This window comes from Salvelinus namaycush, chromosome 10 (assembly GCF_016432855.1).
Source record: "Salvelinus namaycush isolate Seneca chromosome 10, SaNama_1.0, whole genome shotgun sequence".
Taxonomy (NCBI): domain Eukaryota; kingdom Metazoa; phylum Chordata; class Actinopteri; order Salmoniformes; family Salmonidae; genus Salvelinus; species Salvelinus namaycush.
Genome location: NC_052316.1, coordinates 6,429,111 through 6,446,206, shown reverse-complemented (window position 1 = coordinate 6,446,206; position 17,096 = coordinate 6,429,111). Strand labels below are relative to the sequence as shown.

General features: G+C 44.8%; 1 protein-coding gene across 1 annotated transcript in view; it reads left to right on the top strand.

Moving 5' to 3' along the window:
* LOC120054616 (receptor-type tyrosine-protein phosphatase S-like) overlaps window positions 1-17,096 on the top strand; it is a 201,671-nt gene that overhangs the window by 124,137 nt on the left and 60,438 nt on the right. The window contains exons 13-15 of the mRNA XM_039002094.1: window positions 4,500-4,826; window positions 5,811-6,004; window positions 8,544-8,661. Coding sequence (XP_038858022.1) covers window positions 4,500-4,826; window positions 5,811-6,004; window positions 8,544-8,661 — 639 coding nt within the window. The remainder of the gene's footprint in view (window positions 1-4,499; window positions 4,827-5,810; window positions 6,005-8,543; window positions 8,662-17,096) is intronic.

The following is a 17,096-nucleotide window of genomic DNA, read 5'->3' as shown; positions in this document are numbered from 1 at the left end:
GGTGGTCCAGTCTGCCGTAGCCCATAGCAACGATTACCCCTTTGACCTGCCACTTAGCCACTTATACTCGTCCCAAAAGAAGAGACACAAATAGGTTAATAGACTCCATATGTGAAATGGTTAAATATTAATACAACATGTCTGTGGTTTGGCTACTCATACATTTTGGGAACAGAGAGTATATGTCTCTTCCAGACAGCTCAGTGAGTTGATAAAGGTCCTTGTGACATGTTTAGCTCAGGGCAAGTCTCTTCAGTGCAGTGAAGAGTGGAGTTAGTTGAAACTCCCTGCCTCGTGGCAAAAACCTCAGCAAAAGTGAGTGTACTATTAGAGTGTGACGTGTAGCACAAAAACACCCTAAAGTGCTGGCTTTCTGGAAAACAAATGTATTCTGCTTTGGCAGTAGAAGAGCGGAGGGTTACATCAAGTAAAGTAAAGAGTATACTGTGTCCATCGCAAAAAGCAAAGCCAATCATCACATAGTTCCATGCTTAAAACAAACCAAGGGATTCTGGGAGACTGCTTTGAGACACATGACCGCCCCGCCCTAGACTGCTGGCCCTCATACATATCTCCATCTTCCTCCCCCTTCTAAGAATCCAATTACCTTAGCACTGCCAGACACTGTCATTATAAACACACACCTCATTGGAGCAGCATGAGATTGCTCGCTATACATAAGCCACACACACACACATTTGCAGGCTACAGTATAATGAGGAAAAGAGGAAACCTTGTTTACCAGCGGCTTGACTGGGCCTGCTACTCACACACTCAGATGTGTTTAAACACTAATGACATGTTAGGGAAAGACCATTAGGACGGGAGACACAAAATAAAATAGTACCCAAGAACATTTAAGCCGAGATTTGAGCTTGCAAATTACCCTTGCGTTACTCGGCAGACTGGACCTCTTTTCCAACCAAGTGAAGTGAAAGACAAAAGGCAATCGTCTCCTTGTTTCCTTTCTGTCTATTCTCTCTGGTACAGTACAAATGTCCTCAGCGTGTGGAGTTTGTCTTCAGTCAGTGTGGCGTGACCAGGGGCCATTGTCATGGGGGCCGCTCTGCCACTAAGGACCAGGGAAAACCCACAACCTTAGCTTCAAGAAGTCACTTATTTGATCTCAGATCTGCAATATCTGGCTCTAAGAAGATCAATTAAATGAAAGTGTATCTGAGTCAAATTATTTTGGGCTAGGAAATAAAAAAATGTATGTGGCAACCTTGAGTTAAATGTTCCTACACTGGTCCTGTGGGCAGCAATGGCCCCCATTCAGACGCAAGGCCCCTTGGGATACGCTGTCCCAGTCAGACGAGGTTGAGATACCTATGAGACAACCGTTCAGACGCGGCCGCGGAGGGTCCACACACCGGGACCGGGAGCTCCCCCTATCTCCCTCAACGTTACCCAGCCGAGAGGAACGGTAATGGGGCCAGGCAGGACCCCGGGGTGGGTGTTACGTGATTTTTGCAGAGGGGAGAGTAAAGGGCCCTAGGATGTCCGATAAGAATCCCATTTCATAGCGTCTGAATTAGTTTCACGCTTTGCCGATGAGCTATAGGGAGACCTCTGGATTGTCAGGCTTTGTTACACATTTAGATTATACCTTGAAGCTGCCAGCACCCAGTGGAGTGTTATCGCTCAAATTAAAATGGCTGATTCTAAATCCCTGTATTTAGCCAAACAAGCAGTTTAGCCCACCACTTACTGTAATTGCTGAAGGTTTTTAGATTTATTGGAATATTTGTACGAAAGCGGCCATTTGGCATGGAGTCGGATTAATTCCGTAATGATGACAAATACCACTCTGACATTCGACATTGACGGTGAAAATAAAACACAACGCACGCATCTTGTACTGACACTCCTGACTGAATGTGAATTTGATTTGTGACTAGCCGCAGACGAATGACTTGTGGACCAGCTTGTGTTGCGAGCAGGGCTATTGAAGGAGGTACATATTTGCAGTAATTTATAAAGCCTCTACCAGCACTAGAAAACAACCCAAAACACATCTCCCTCTAAGCTTCCGTTCACATCATAACAGACTTAGAATATGTTTGCGATATCTCCACAGACATGACTAATGATACTCTATGTCAAATCATATAGCATTCATACAGGCTTTCTAAATATGCTTCAAGACCTACTGAAAGTGAAGCCTTACCAGAGTTCCATCTTTTGTTGCTGTCATAGTTCTAGTGTCCATAATCTCCACCACTGGGCTTTGTGGGAGCCGAGGCTTACCCCGTGGCTGTGCCCCTTGCCTGTCTTAAGTTTATCTGGTGTGAGGGGTCTGTGTGGCGCCATAGCTCAAACCCGGACAGATTCCACAGTTTCTCTCTTCACGTGATTGAGCACTGAGCGATCATTCTTGACACTGAGAGTTTGCAAAATGCAATCTATTGTGGGGAAGAATGGAGAGAGAAGAAGCTGAAAGGCTCAGATCCGTTAAAACCGTAAGTAAATAAGCACATTGGACACAGAAAAGGTTCCAAACTGTAGCTGTTCCAGAACAGTCAGTTCTTATGGCTTTTGACTGAGACTGTCCACTGATTGTGAATACCTCCTGTCTTCTCCGGCTGCACTGTTAGCAAGAGTGGCAGTGCAATTGGTACCGCAGCAGTAACCTTAATGAATGCAGCAGCACAAGGTGCCGGTGATGCCTGTGTTCTTTTCTTATTGTTTAAGAGTTAGCGGCAGGCTACTCCCCGTCGGTAAAAGTGGGGAAGCTATGAAATGGGATTCTCTGAGCAAACGGTTAAGATAAAAAAAAAAATAGAGCTGTGTCCTTTTCCCAAGGTCAAATGCAGAAACACAGAATCCAGTGGGTGTAGATTTTCCTCAACTGCTCCCATCCCTCAGTCTTGTGGACCCTCCCTCCGGCCCAAGTTATACAAGAGTATAATGCAGTCCTGGCTACAGCACAGAGCCAACTCTCTCACTCTTAGCGACCCAAAACAGCCCAAGACGACCTATCTCAACAGGCCAATTTGACCAACTACAAAGCACAGTTTTCTGGGTTTGAATTTGATAAGACGTGTCTCTATTTGGACACACTATGTGGAAGGAGAGGGTTGTAGCTCACTGGCTCAGGGTGAGCGCAATCTGTAGTCAGGTGCTGGTGGTAAGAAGGTCTTCAAAAGTTAGTATTTGAAGGAAGCCAGGTACGTATCATGCAGACTGTACTTGTGTTTTGAAGTTTTAATGTTCTTATTTTCCGTTTTCTGCCCAATAGTCTGTTTTTTCATGTTTGTTATGATTTGACATTTTGGACCCTAACGTTTTTCTTTCTTTTGAGTCACCTCGGTTACAGATCAAATTCATTTTCCAGTAGCTTGTATCAATTTGTGTTTCGCTTTTGCATGTTTGGAATGACAACATACTGTATTTTGTTTTTCCTGTGGATTTCATTTCCATTTTTGTCCCAGATTTGCACAATGTGGAATGCCTTTTTCTATGAATTCATGTTTTTCATTTAGCTTAGTCCACCACTATTACAGATGAATTAGATAGTAAAAATGAACCGGGCTTGTCACAAATGATGTGAAGTTATGTTATATTATATGTTATATTATAGTCACACGGAGGAGTGTTGGTAGAAAAAGGGGGATCTTGACTTGAATAGAAAGGGTCTCATCTATGTTCTCTTATCCGTCTAATGCCTGGTGCGGGTTGAGAAGTGAAACATTTTATCACTTCTTGCACACTCACTTGGTGAGCACGACTTCTAAGAGCTCTGTGCAGATTAGAACGTATAGGCTTTCATTTTGATTTAGAAGTTCACAGATGTGTAGTTTTCAATATGTTTTGGAAGAGCGCTCCACACAAAAGAAAACAGCGACTGTGTTGAATAGCTTTTATATAATAGTAATAATAATAATATTAATAAAAAGACCCACTCTGCTACTTCTCCTCCTTCCTCTAACACCCATACTGGAAGCACAGCACCTTTCAGTTTAAGGAGGAGTGTAAGGCTGCCAAAAAGAGAGGGGCTCTGGTTTTTATCCTTTAATCGATAGTGTGAGTGTATAGCGCGCAGTGCAGGCCTGGACAGGCTAACATCAGATAGCGCCCGTGGTATCACACATGGGCTGATAACTGACAGACCCTGACAGACCCCTTGGTGTTACAGACCACTGTGCACATGTCTGGAAATATAATTCTGTGAGTCCGTGACATAGTCCCAGCTATCAAAAGAACTGGCCCTGTATCTCACGAGAGGCGTCCATTTTGCTTCATTATTACGCACGCTGTGTCGTCCAGTCCTCCTTACACCTTTTACGTTTACATTTGCCTGACGAATCAGTGTTTCTGTTTTGTGTTAACATTCTTGCCAGTTCAAGTCTCCTTTTGAGTTGGGTTTTTCCTTTTATCATTTTCTTTATCTCTCCCATCTTTTTGTTTTTTGTTTTTCACCCCTTTCCCCCTTCCTCCCCTCCTCCTCCTCCTCCGCCTCCTCCTCCCCCTTCCTCCCTATCCTCCCACCTGACCAGAGCCCTCAGCCCCCCCTCAAGATATTAAGTGCAGCAGCTCCAGCTCCACCACCCTACTGGTAAGTTGGCGCCCCCCGCCTGTGGAGAGCCAGAATGGCGCCCTGGCGGGGTACCTAGTGCGCTACCAGGTGGTGGGAGCCTCCGTAGAGGGTGGAGGCGGCGGTGCTGGAGAACCCATGGAGGAGCCGGCCGTGCCGCCCAGGGACGGGCAGGTGCTGCTGCAGAAGCTGGAGAAGTGGACCCAGTACCGTGTCACCTTGGCCGCCTTCACCGAAATCGGGCCGGGCCCAGAGAGCGAACCCCTGCTCTGCCGCACCGACGAGGATGGTAATTGAGCTTATTTCACCCGCAATCTGTACACTTGTTGTGAGGCAAATACAATACCTGGGCTGTCGACATAGCTACACAACGATCTGCTTCTCAGACAATGGGCAATACCTCGACTACCGTATGAATACAGGGATGTAGCAGTAGCTACCCATAAAAGTACCTCACCTAAGCGTCACTTATGACACCCATACCCCTAAACATAGAATACATTCACACTGTCAATAGCATAGCTCAGTGGTTCAAATCAAGGAGCCCCAGACGTCTTAATAAAAACCAGACCACCCCCAGCGACATCGCAATATCCTTTGGAAATCTAAAAGTTGTTGTTAAACCATTTCCCCTCCCCTCCTACATTAGATTTATGATATAGCCGCCCCATCTCATCTCATTCTTCCTCTATGGTGTCGAACAGCCTAGTGTTTAGCCTCTAACAGTTATGAGCATGCCACACCTCAGGACCTCGTATGGCTGGCCATGTCACAGCACAGCCAATTCCACTGATGGGAGGCTGACAGTAACTCAGCCATGTGATGGCTCGCCATCCCTCACAATACACTGGTGCAAATGGGCCACACTTTTATTAACCGTGCGTAGGAGCCAATTTGTCTCTGGAGGCCAGTGCGGTGCACAGTGAAAGGCGGGATGCCAAGGCCTCACATAACGGCTTTCCATTATGTCTGAGAGATAGGGGTTTAACCGGAGACCGGCGACACAGAGTAGACACGTATTGGGAGGTCAGGTTGTGTGGGAGAGTAGTACAGTTTTGTGTGCTTGAAAGGTTTGCCCCTACAGTCTGGTGGGGGGTTATGTGTGCAGACTGCAGAGTTTAAGTTTCTAGTCGATCTGGCTGTCAGGGGAATAGCTCTTGTAGTTTTTTGTGTAAGTGTGCTTACGCCAGATCGATAACCTGTTCATACTGAATGAGTGTACTATGCTGTCACAGTGTTTTAACATTGGCCCTATCTTCTTTTCTACCCACAGTTCCAGGGGCTCCTCCTCGGCGGGTCGAGGTGGAGGTGCTCAACTCCACGGCGCTCAAGGTCATGTGGCGCTCCCTGTTGCCGGGGCGACAGCACGGCCAGATCCGTGGTTACCAGGTGCACTATGTGCGCGTGGAGAACGGAGAATCGCGTGGCCTGCCTCTCATCAAGGATGTCATGCTAGCCGACGCCCAGGTATGATCCAGCCCCTTTTGGTCTACTAATTAACCAATTCATTGTATCAAGCTATTGGAATGACACAATCTTATGGAGTGACATGAGAGCCTATGTAAAGATTAGTTCAATTCTGTTTGATAGTGTAATATGAAAGAGAAATTGTCACGGATACAACTGAAGAGGAGCCTGAAGACCTTCATTCTGTGGTCTTGTTTGAAGTTTTGTGGAAGTGTAAATGCTACACATTACTTTTACAATGTGTGCTACGACATGTACAATACGTGTGCTCTCTCCTTTTAGTTTATAATTTCATGTTTCTGCAATATTCTTCTCCTCTGCCCTCAACAAATCACACCTTCCTTCTTTCACTTCCCCTCCTTTTATTAGGGCTGTATAGACCCCCCCTTTAAGAGAACCTCAGTGGTCCACTTCTTGAAAAGTGTGATTGCACGGCTCGTATCGAGCACAGCAACTCGGCACAAAATGGCTGATTATAGTATTCTGAGGCTGGAAAACCAAAATGGGCATGAAAGCATTTTAGAGAAAAATTGTCCTCCCTGAAAGCTAGAATTATAATGGAAGCCGGCACAATGGTTGTTTTTTACAAAGCCTCTGTCAACAAAACAGTGTAGGAAATACACAAAGTATTTTCGGTGTGCTGTGTCATCATACAGTAAATTACAGCTTTGCACCACTAGGACAAACAAAGCGAAAGTACACAAACAGACTGAATATTTATCCCCAGAAGTCTATTAACATATCTATTCCACAATGTTTTCAAGCAACATTCATAACGTGTGGTCTCTTCTTTCACAGGTCTTTCTTGTAAAAATAGACTATCTTAATGAGCATAACCTGTATAAATAAATGTTTAATAAAAAATAACCTTATTATGACAGGCTGTTGACAAATTGTTAATGGTTCAGCCAAAGTTTGGATTTTTTAGTAATCTTTTATACGTTTTATTTGAGTCATCCAACTTGGCGGTAATGCACTGTTATTATAGTAGATATACTAACCTCATGAAAAAAAACACTGTAAACAGCCCCCATAGACTTCAGTTCACACCTCTTCCCTAGTCTCAGCTGCTCTCCCTAAAACAGACTAGCTTCCCTCTCTCCCTCTCTCTGGTCTGACCTGTTCTGACATGTCTGTGCTCTCACCCTCGTCTCTACCTCCTCAGAACACGCTCCCCTCTCACATTCCCCCTTTCTCTTGAGTTCCTCTCACATTCCTCTTTCTTCCCTCTTTCTCTCTCTTTTAAAAATTGCTCTCTTTCCTGCACTCTCCTCTATATGGGGGGGGGGGGTAGTGGGAAACGGACGATACAGCCGAATACGTGAGTATATATGGAGTCGCCAGAGTGCTACGGTGTAGTTGAGGGGTTAAAAAGCACTGGTTATTGCATCACCCCAGCTATGTTCACATGTATAAGAACGACCGGATTTACATCATCCTATTCAATAGAGCTTTGATATGATGGCGCTTTATCAGTCACGCCCTAACACTATATATTATAAACAGGCTCTCTCAAGTTAGCATAGCCTATCCGGTGCTACCTATCTCCAGTATTGATGTCCTAGAGAGAGTAAAGGCAGAATTCATCATGCTAATTAGCTGTGCGGATGATGAGACGGTGGCTGATGCAATATCTGGGTGCTGCTTCTCCCTGTGCCTGGACTGCTTAACGCTACTACGTGCTACTGTGTGTGTCGTGTCGTGTCGTGATGGTGTGTTTTGTGTTGCGATTCTTCTGTTTTTCTTTTACTCTGCTGGTGCCATGCCTATGATTGAGTGTGAAATCACATTTTTTCATCCGTTAATCAACGGTCACATTGTTTAGACAGTTATTTTGAAGTAAATCTTAACATGAATGATAGAGTGTATCATCAGAGTCTTGAAATCTAAAATGGCTGCCTCATCATCGTACCTCCTCAAACTCACCCGATTGACCCTTGTGTTTATCAACAATTCCTTTCTGACATAATTTGAGTCTTAACGTTTGGCCCCATTCCCCAGTTTCATAAACACTTGCATGATATACATGATATTGACGCCGCCATCTTTGGTGTGAAAACAGTACATAATGTCCTCTCTTTACCGCCACTGACCTCTCCATCTCCCAGCTGACCAGTCTAAAAACATCCTGCATTCATTTAGCTAGCCAGGCACCTCTACTGAAAGATTCATCAGCATTGATCGAAGATTCTTCTCTCTCAAGAGCACCAGAGAAAATAATGGCTGAAGGAAAACTGCATGCACCAGCCATGAGCGTAACTTGGCTAATGCCTCAGATAATGTATATCATTTTGCATCCTCCTTATCATATGCATCTTGTAGCTTTGGAGAGTTGTAGGATGTTTAGGAGCGGTAGGATTAGCAGGATTCGACCTGCAAACAAAATGGAGGACAGAAAGCATTCTATCCACCTTAGAGGTCAAAATCAGCAGAACATGATAAAATAGTAAGAGAAGGTGGTTGGCTGCGGAGTTGGTGATGGTCATATGTTTTCACCAGTGTTTTGATATATTGTTTGTCTACTTCCTGTTTCCTACAGGAAATGGTCATCGGCGGGCTCCAGCCGGACACCACCTACTCCATCACAGTAGCTGCGTACACCACCAAGGGAGATGGAGCACGCAGCAAACCCAAACTGGTGGTTACCAAAGGAGCAGGTCAGTATTTCATACAGTTTATAATAGCAGCCTATATAGTCCCACAATTGTGCCGTCTGGTTTGCTTAATATAAGGAATGTGAAATCATTTACACTTTTACTTTACCTTTTGATACTTAAGTATATTTAAAACCAAATCATTTTTTACTTTTACTCAAGTAGTATTTTACCGGGTGACTTTCACTTTCATTTTCTATTAAGGTATCTTTACTTTTACTCAAGTATGACAATTGGGTATTTTTTCCTGCTCATGACATACACTGCTCAAAAAAATAAAGGGAACGCTAAAATAACACATCCTAGATCTGAATGAATGAAATATTCTTAATAAATACTTTTTTCTTTACATAGTTGAATGTGCTGACAACAAAATCACAAAAAAATTATCGATGGAAATCAAATTTATCAACCCATGGAGGTCTGGATTTGGAGTCACACTCAAAATTAAAGTGGAAAACCACACTACATGCTAATCCAACTTTGATGTAATGTCCTTAAAACAAGTCAAAATGAGGCTCAGTAGTGTGTGTGGCCTCCACGTGCCTGTATGTCCTCCCTACAACGCCTGGGCATGCTCCTGATGAGGTGGCGGATGGTCTCCTGAGGCATCTCCTCCCAGACCTGGACTAAAGCATCCGCCAACTCCTGGACAGTCTGTGGTGCAACGTGGCGTTGGTGGATGGAGCGAGACATGATGTCCCAGATGTGCTCAATTGGATTCAGATCTGGGGAACGGGCGGGCCAGTCCATAGCATCAATGCCTTCCTCTTGCAGGAACTGCTGACACACTCCAGCCACATGAGGTCTAGCATTGTCTTGCATTAGGAGGAACCCAGGGCCAACCGCACCAGCATATGGTCTCACAAGGGGTCTGAGGATCTCATCTCGGTACCTAATGGCAGTCAGGCTACCTCTGGCGAGCACATGGAGGGCTGTGCGGCCCCCCAAAGAAATGCCACCCCACACCATGACTGACCCACCGCCAAACCGGTCATGCTGGAGGATGTTGCAGGCAGCAGAGCGTTCTCCACGGCGTCTCCAGACTCTGTCACGTCTGTCACGTGCTCAGTGTGAACCTGCTTTCATCTGTGAAGAGCACAGGGCGCCAGTGGTGAATTTGCCAATCTTGGTGTTCTCTGGCAAATGCCAAACGTCCTGCACGGTGTTGGGATGTAAGCACAACCCCCACCTGTGGATGTCGGGCCCTCATACCACCCTCATGGAGTCTGTTTCTGACCGTTAGAGCAGACACATGCACATTTGTGGCCTACTGGAGGTCATTTTGCAGGGCTCTGGCAGTGCTCCTCCTGATCCTCCTTGCACAAAGGCGGAGGTAGCGGTCCTGCTGATGGGTTGTTGCCCTCCTACGGCCTCCTCCACGTCTCCTGATGTACTGGCCTGTCTCCTGGTAGAGCCTCCATGCTCTGGACACTACGCTGACAGACACAGCAAACCTTCTTGCCACAGCTCGCATTGATGTGCCATCCTGGATGAGCTGCACTACCTGAGCCACTTGTGTGGGTTGTAGACTCCGTCTCATGCTACCACTAGAGTGAAAGCACCGCCAGCATTCAAAAGTGACCAAAACATCAGCCAGGAAGCATAGGAACTGAGAAGTGGTCTGTGGTCACCACCTGCAGAACCACTCCTTTATTGGGGGTGTCTTGCTAATTGCCTATAATTTCCACCTGTTGTCTATTCCATTTGCACAACAGCATGTGAAATTTATTGTCAATCAGTGTTGCTTCCTAAGTGGACAGTTTGATTTCACAGAAGTGTGATTGACTTGGAGTTACATTGTGTTGTTTAAGTGTTCCCTTTATTTTTTTGAGCAGTGTATATTACAATGCATTAGTACTGCATCATAATTCATTACACCTGTAGGCTTTAAGCTACCTTCCCTATATTGTAAAGAAAATTACCATTCAAATATTTCTCGATGAAACGGTTGTGGGTTTATTGAAAAAAAATAGACATTTTGAAAGACAGAGACAATCCTATTTGATTTGAACCAGGGTACTTAAGCCTCTTTAGAACCCAGAAGGCTTAGCTACTGTGAACACGGCCTAAACCTGCAAGACTGGAGAGCCGTGAAAGCCCTCTTTGAGCAAATATGGGGCCGTCAGGGCTAAGATATGAGGCTCCTTTGTGTATGCATCCACGCCAGTCCGCTTCACGGCCTTCAGACACTCAATATACACACACTTGAAAGCAGACACACACCCACACACACTCTCACACAAACACACATATACGCCTCATATGACAGGTCCTGATCTTGACAGGTGTGCCTATCGCAGGTGTCAGGTAGTGTGACGGGCGGCAAAGGGCCTTGGTACTGTCACTCCTCTCCTCCCTCCCTTGTCGTTCCGCGCTGACTGATCACTCACTCCGTCCATCCATCCCTCAAAGCCATCCCGCTTTCCCTTTTTATTACTGAAGAGCGGAAAAGGGGCTTACGCGGCCCCAAATAAATAAATGAGCGCGAGGAAGAACAAAAAGAAAAGAAGAGAAGCCTCGGCCCCTTAGGAAGTAAAAGAGGCTTCCTATTCCTCTTTCATGTGACAGTGGAGCTACCAGCTCGGCCATGGGGCTTAGTCAAATCGTGGTCCAGACGGTTTTCATGGTTTTCTCAGGCCCATTTCAGGGAGACATTGTGCTGTCAGACAAGTTAAGCCCCTGCCTTGTACTTTGATAAAGCGAAGGCACAGATGGGAGGGAGGGCCCTTGCAAATGTTTACACCAGGGTTTCCCAAACTCGGTCCTCGGGACACCAAGGGGTGCACGTTTTGGTTTTTGCCCTAGTACTACACAGCTGATTCAAATAATCAATGAATCATCAAGCTCTGATCATTTGAAACAGCTGTGTGGTGTTAGGGCAAACACCAAAGTGTGCACCCGTTGGGGCCCCGGGGACAGAGTTTGGGAAACACTGGTTTACAAACATGCACACACACTGGTGCATGTTAAGTGTGTAATGCAAATGCATGTGAAAAGACTGAGTGCACACACACAGGAAGAGAGACTGGTTTTAATCTTTCAGAAGAGCAACTACAGGCCAAAAGTTTGGAGAACGACACAAATATTAATTTTCACAAAGTCTGCTGCCTCAGTTTGTATGATGGCAATTTGCATATACTCCTGAATGTTATGAAGAGTGATCAGATGAATTGCAAAGTCCCTCTTTGCCATGCAAATGAACTGAATCCCCCCCCCAAAAAAATCCACTGCATTTCAGCCCTGCCACAAAAGGACCAGCTGACATCATGTCAGTGATTCTCTCGTTAACACAGGTGTGAGTGTTGACGAGGACAAGGCTGGAGGCCGGATTGATGCTGATTGAGTTCGAATAACAGCCTGGAAGCTTCAAAAGGAGGGTGGTGCTTGGAATCATTGTTCTTCCTCTGTCAATCATGGTTACCTGCAAGGAAACACATGCCGTCTTCATTGCTTTGCACAAAAAGGGCTTCACAGGCAAGGATATTGCTGCCAGTAAGATTGCACCTAAATCAACCATTTATCGGATCACCAAGAACTTCAAGGAGAGCGGTTCAATTGTTGTGAAGAAGGCTTCAGGGCACCCAAGAAAGTCCAGCAAGCGCCAGGACTGTCTCCTAAAGTTGATTCAGCTGCAGGATTGGGGCACCACCAGTACAGAGCTTGCTCAGGAATGGCAGCAGGCAGGTGTGAGTGCATCTGCACGCACAGTGAGGCGAAGACATTTGGAGGATGGCCTGGTGTCAAGAAGGGCAGCAAAGAAGCCACTTCTCTCCAGGAAAAACATCAGGGACAGACTGATATTCTGCAAAAGGTACAGGGATTGGACTTCTGAGGACTGGGGTAAAGTCATTTTCTCTGATGAATCCCCTTTCCGATTGTTTGGGGCATCCGGAAAAAAGCTTGTCTGGAGAAGACAAGGTGAGCGCTAGCATCAGTCCTGTGTCATGCCAACAGTAAAGCATCCTGAGACCATTCATGTGTGGGGTTACTTCTCAGCCAAGGGAGTGGGCTCACTCACAATTTTGCCTAAGAACACAGCCATGAATAAAGAATGGTACCAACACATCCTCCGAGAGCAACTTCTCCCAACCATCCAGGAACAGTTTGGTGACGACAATGCCTTTTCTTTTCCAGCAGGATGGAGCACCTTGCCATAAGGCAAAAGTGAGAACTCAGTGGCTCAGGGAACAAAACATTGATATTTTGGGTCCATGGCCAGGAAACTCCCCAGACCTTAATCCCATTGAGAACTTGTGGTCAATCCTCAAGAGGTGGGTGGACAAATAAAACCCCACAAATTCTGACAAACTCCAAGCACTGATTATGCAAAAATGGGCTGCCATCAGTCAGGATGTGGCCCAGAAGTTAATTGACAGCATGCCAGGGCGAATTGCAGAGGTCTTGAAAAAGAAGGGTCAACACTACAAATATTGACTCTTTGCATCAACTTCATGTAATTGTCAATAGAAGCCTTTGACACTTATGAAATGCTTGTAATTATACTTCAGTATTCCATAGTAACATCTGACAAAAATATCTAAAGACACTAAAGCAGCAAACTTTGTGGAAATTAATATTTGTGTCATTCTCAAAACTTTTGGCCACGACTGTAGACTCTTATGACAGCAAAATAAAGAAATGGTAAGTTGATGAACGTAGGACTATGTCAAACTCTTAATTCTTGGTTCAATAGATAATGCCTCCATCAATACAAACATTGTGAAAATCAAGGATAGAATAATTTCATCCAACTCAAAGGGGTTGGTTGATCAAGTCAAGATCAATGACTTCATGTAACAGCCAGCTACTTGTGTGTAGGTGTTGGAGTCGAGGTTTGAAGCAGTCTTCGTGCATTAGTTTAGCCCGACGACTCACACTAAATTATTCCGCTGCTCTGTCTTTCAGCAACATGCCATCATTGAAGTCAATTGTGTTGAGGAGGGGCACGAGGGGCATTGTACAAAACAAAGTAACCAATCAGAGTATCAAAGCCAATGACGACTTTTCAAACCACCGCTTTACCCGCGTGTGTTCTGGCTCTGGCCCCACCCATCAGTTTCTGGACTAATCAGACGGCCCAAACATTACTTTGCTTCCTTTGTGTTCATTCACCAAGTAATAACAGCTAGTTTTATAGAACTTGGTGGTGTGTGACGTCACCTTGTCTATTCAAATCGCCGTCGGGCTCGAAGGCCTTCATGGTTGATGTAAGTTGAATTACTTTGAAAGAAAGGGCCAGACATGTACATCAAATTGAAATTAATGGTTTTGTGCGATACGCAAAAAAAGCCAGCAATTACATACAACAGAGCTTAGAATACCCCAGTCCCTGGCTATTCAGAACAAGGGACAGTTCGTTTGTATGGGTGGGGGGGCTGGTCCAACTCAAGGTCTCATGAAAAAAAATGCTCCCCCACCCCCAACATAAAATATATTTTCACATGACCCCTTGTACTGTAAAAAAAAAAAAATTGCACACCCTCCTCCCCCATAGAATAAACTTAAAACAATGTTTACGACAACAAGTAACAATAACTGTAGCGAGCCTGTGTTTCTAAACGTGGATATCAACTTTTCCACTTCAGCATGCTTTTGCTGCACGTTTGATGACACACAGTGCTACGGGCCAGAAGGTTGAGGGGTCGCCGACTACCGCGTACAAGCTCGTTCTCCTTAAATGTTTCATTAGGCCTACACTACGATCAGAGCCGGCTGCAGACAATGATCAGCTTAGGGTAATTTAAATGCCATATTTATAATTATATAAAATATATGCAACACATTTTCCTCCAACAGGTTTCTGTGCCAATGCACCACAACCAATATACAAAGCATACCGACTTTGGGCGCTTCGATATCACGGTTTGCGTTTTCAACAATAAATAGACTATGTCAATCTCGACCAACAGAAAACACAATCCCTCCCGACCTTGTAGGTCGAGCCAGTATCGAAGGCTTCGCTTGACGACCTCAATGTCATTCAACTTTTTGGTGTTTTGTAACAGATGTCTCATTCCATTCATCAAATGGCCACTGCATAGTTTGGTTTGATTGATTGATTTTATTTGTCAGTAACAAACAAAAAAATACATACATATATATATACACACAGTACAAAGATTTTTTAAAGTGACCGGCACAATAAAGTCGGGGACTTATTTCCATTGTGGTCCCAATTTTTTACAAACAGGTAAATACATATGCAATGACGTAGATACACGTTACAGAGATACAGACCAAAGAAATGTTATCCTGCACACATTAGCCAGCTTTTGACATTATTTTTATGGCTTTGAGTTGCTTTGGTAGTTTGTTCCAGTCAACAGCACCGATGTATAAAAAATGTGTTCGTACCAGATAGACTCTTCTATTTAAAACAGCGAATTTTAGAGTCTCTGGCTCTGATTTGATGCTGGTGGACATCTTTAACAAATGAAAAATAGTTGGAGATGTACTGTACCTGGGGGCTGAGTCCATGATGATTATCTGGACCATACCAAGTTGAATTAATAGTACTCTAATAGTACTTTTCTACAGATAGCCAAACTAGCTGCTTAAAATGCTCAACCTCCAGATGAGTATGAGGAGGGAGTTTAAGTACAATTCTTACAAGCTTGTTTTGGCTGGTAGCTTATTCTTTAGATGTTTGGGGCTGCTGGTGAACCATGATGTGCAGGCGTAATCAAAGTGACACTGGACTAGCGGACTTGCCAGAGTCTTTAGGGTGTCTACAGTGTAGCGCAAACAAGCAGATGAGGACATTTGGCTAGGTTTAAACAACTTATATAGTAAAACCTGCAAAAGAGTGAATGTAAACCAGGGGGGGAAATGCACTACCCTCCCCTGTACCCAATAGAAAAAACACTCCTCAAAGCAAAACATAAAGTTAGACAACCCTCCCCTATTTTGGACCCCCCACACACACATTTTGAACTGTCCCTAACTATTCATAACAGTAGAATAAAGAATACTAAAATATATCCATACTGTACTACACTTTAAAATAATATACTGTATACAGAAGGACATTACTCTGTTCCATTAAGTCCATTAACATTCCAGGCCACCAAAGGTCATTTCTCCTCCCACTCTAATAGTCAGAATTTCTCATTAGTCTTCATCCCTCCATCCCTCCTCCTCTTCATCCTCCCATCTCCATTCTCCCGTGAAGTGAGCAGATTGCATGTTGGCGCTATAACGCTGAGCCGAGCGGGGAGTTTATTTTAATCCCGGGATGCCTGGACAGGCCCCGGAATACACTGGGAAGAAACCGTCTGGATGCCACTAGCCCTCACAGACCGCCTGGCTATTCCTTCTCCTAATTGGCGACTTAGCACAACGTGTGGTGAATGCACCAAACCGAAGCTTGTAGCACTGCATATTTATGGCTTCCCTTCAACTATCTTGATTTCTTCTGTCTTTTCTGTCTTGAAATAGATGTTAAATGAATGTAACGATTCTTGTCAACTGTTCTCTGGTGAGCCACTGACCCGCCCACTTAGTGGTGCATTCTGGTAGCCTAATGGGTTCTTAAATGAACGTTGGTGAAATGTCAGCATTGTTTGAGCGGAGACTCTTTACATTTTTGGGGGTCAGTGTCAAGCATAGTGAAAAAAAGAAGAGAGGAAAATGAAGATGGGAGGGTATTACAGAAGACCTTTGCTGTCAAAATAGCTGAATCTCCAAACGTGGCCACGGCGATTTTTCATCACCCCAGCTAAATTAGGTATATGTAGGGAAGCATTTTCAATTATGTTTGCCCTCCAACGCTGGTCAGCTCGTGCCGTCTTCGACGCCTGATATCAATTGGATGCAAAAATGCAGCGGAGCACTTTTGGAGTGCCTTAGCCAGTGTACAGTAGAGTGAGGAGGGCCCGCGACCCCTGATATATCTCTCTGGAAGTTGTCGCTGCAGGTTAACCACTAACATGCTGACCACACGCCGCGAGCATTGCAAAATAACTGTACACATACATGTTATTCAATCATTGCACCCACACTGCTCGCGCACGTCAACGAGTGTCCGCGTAGCCCGGCGCTAAAATAGAACTTGGTTCTATTTGTGACGCTTGATGCGCTGCAAGTCCTGCCTCTCCCATCTGCTCATTGGTTTTTAGGAGCATATACCCACGTGGGTGATTGAAAGATGAACTGAGGTCCACACTCCAGTCCAGTTCGTAGTGGTAATGCACCTTAAAGTTGGTTGGCAACCTCCATATAAAGTCCAAAGAAGAAGAAGAAGCCCGAAGGAGGTTCAAACTTTTCCCCTTTCATCTATAGATTAATTGTCGGAGTAGAGGACCTTGTACATTTCAGGTAAAATAACAACCCAATGTTTATATCCCAGGACAAATTAACTAGCAACAGCAAGCTAGCTAGCTAAATTAGCATAAATGTTTAATGCTTTTCGACCTGTCACCAAATGAATATAGTTG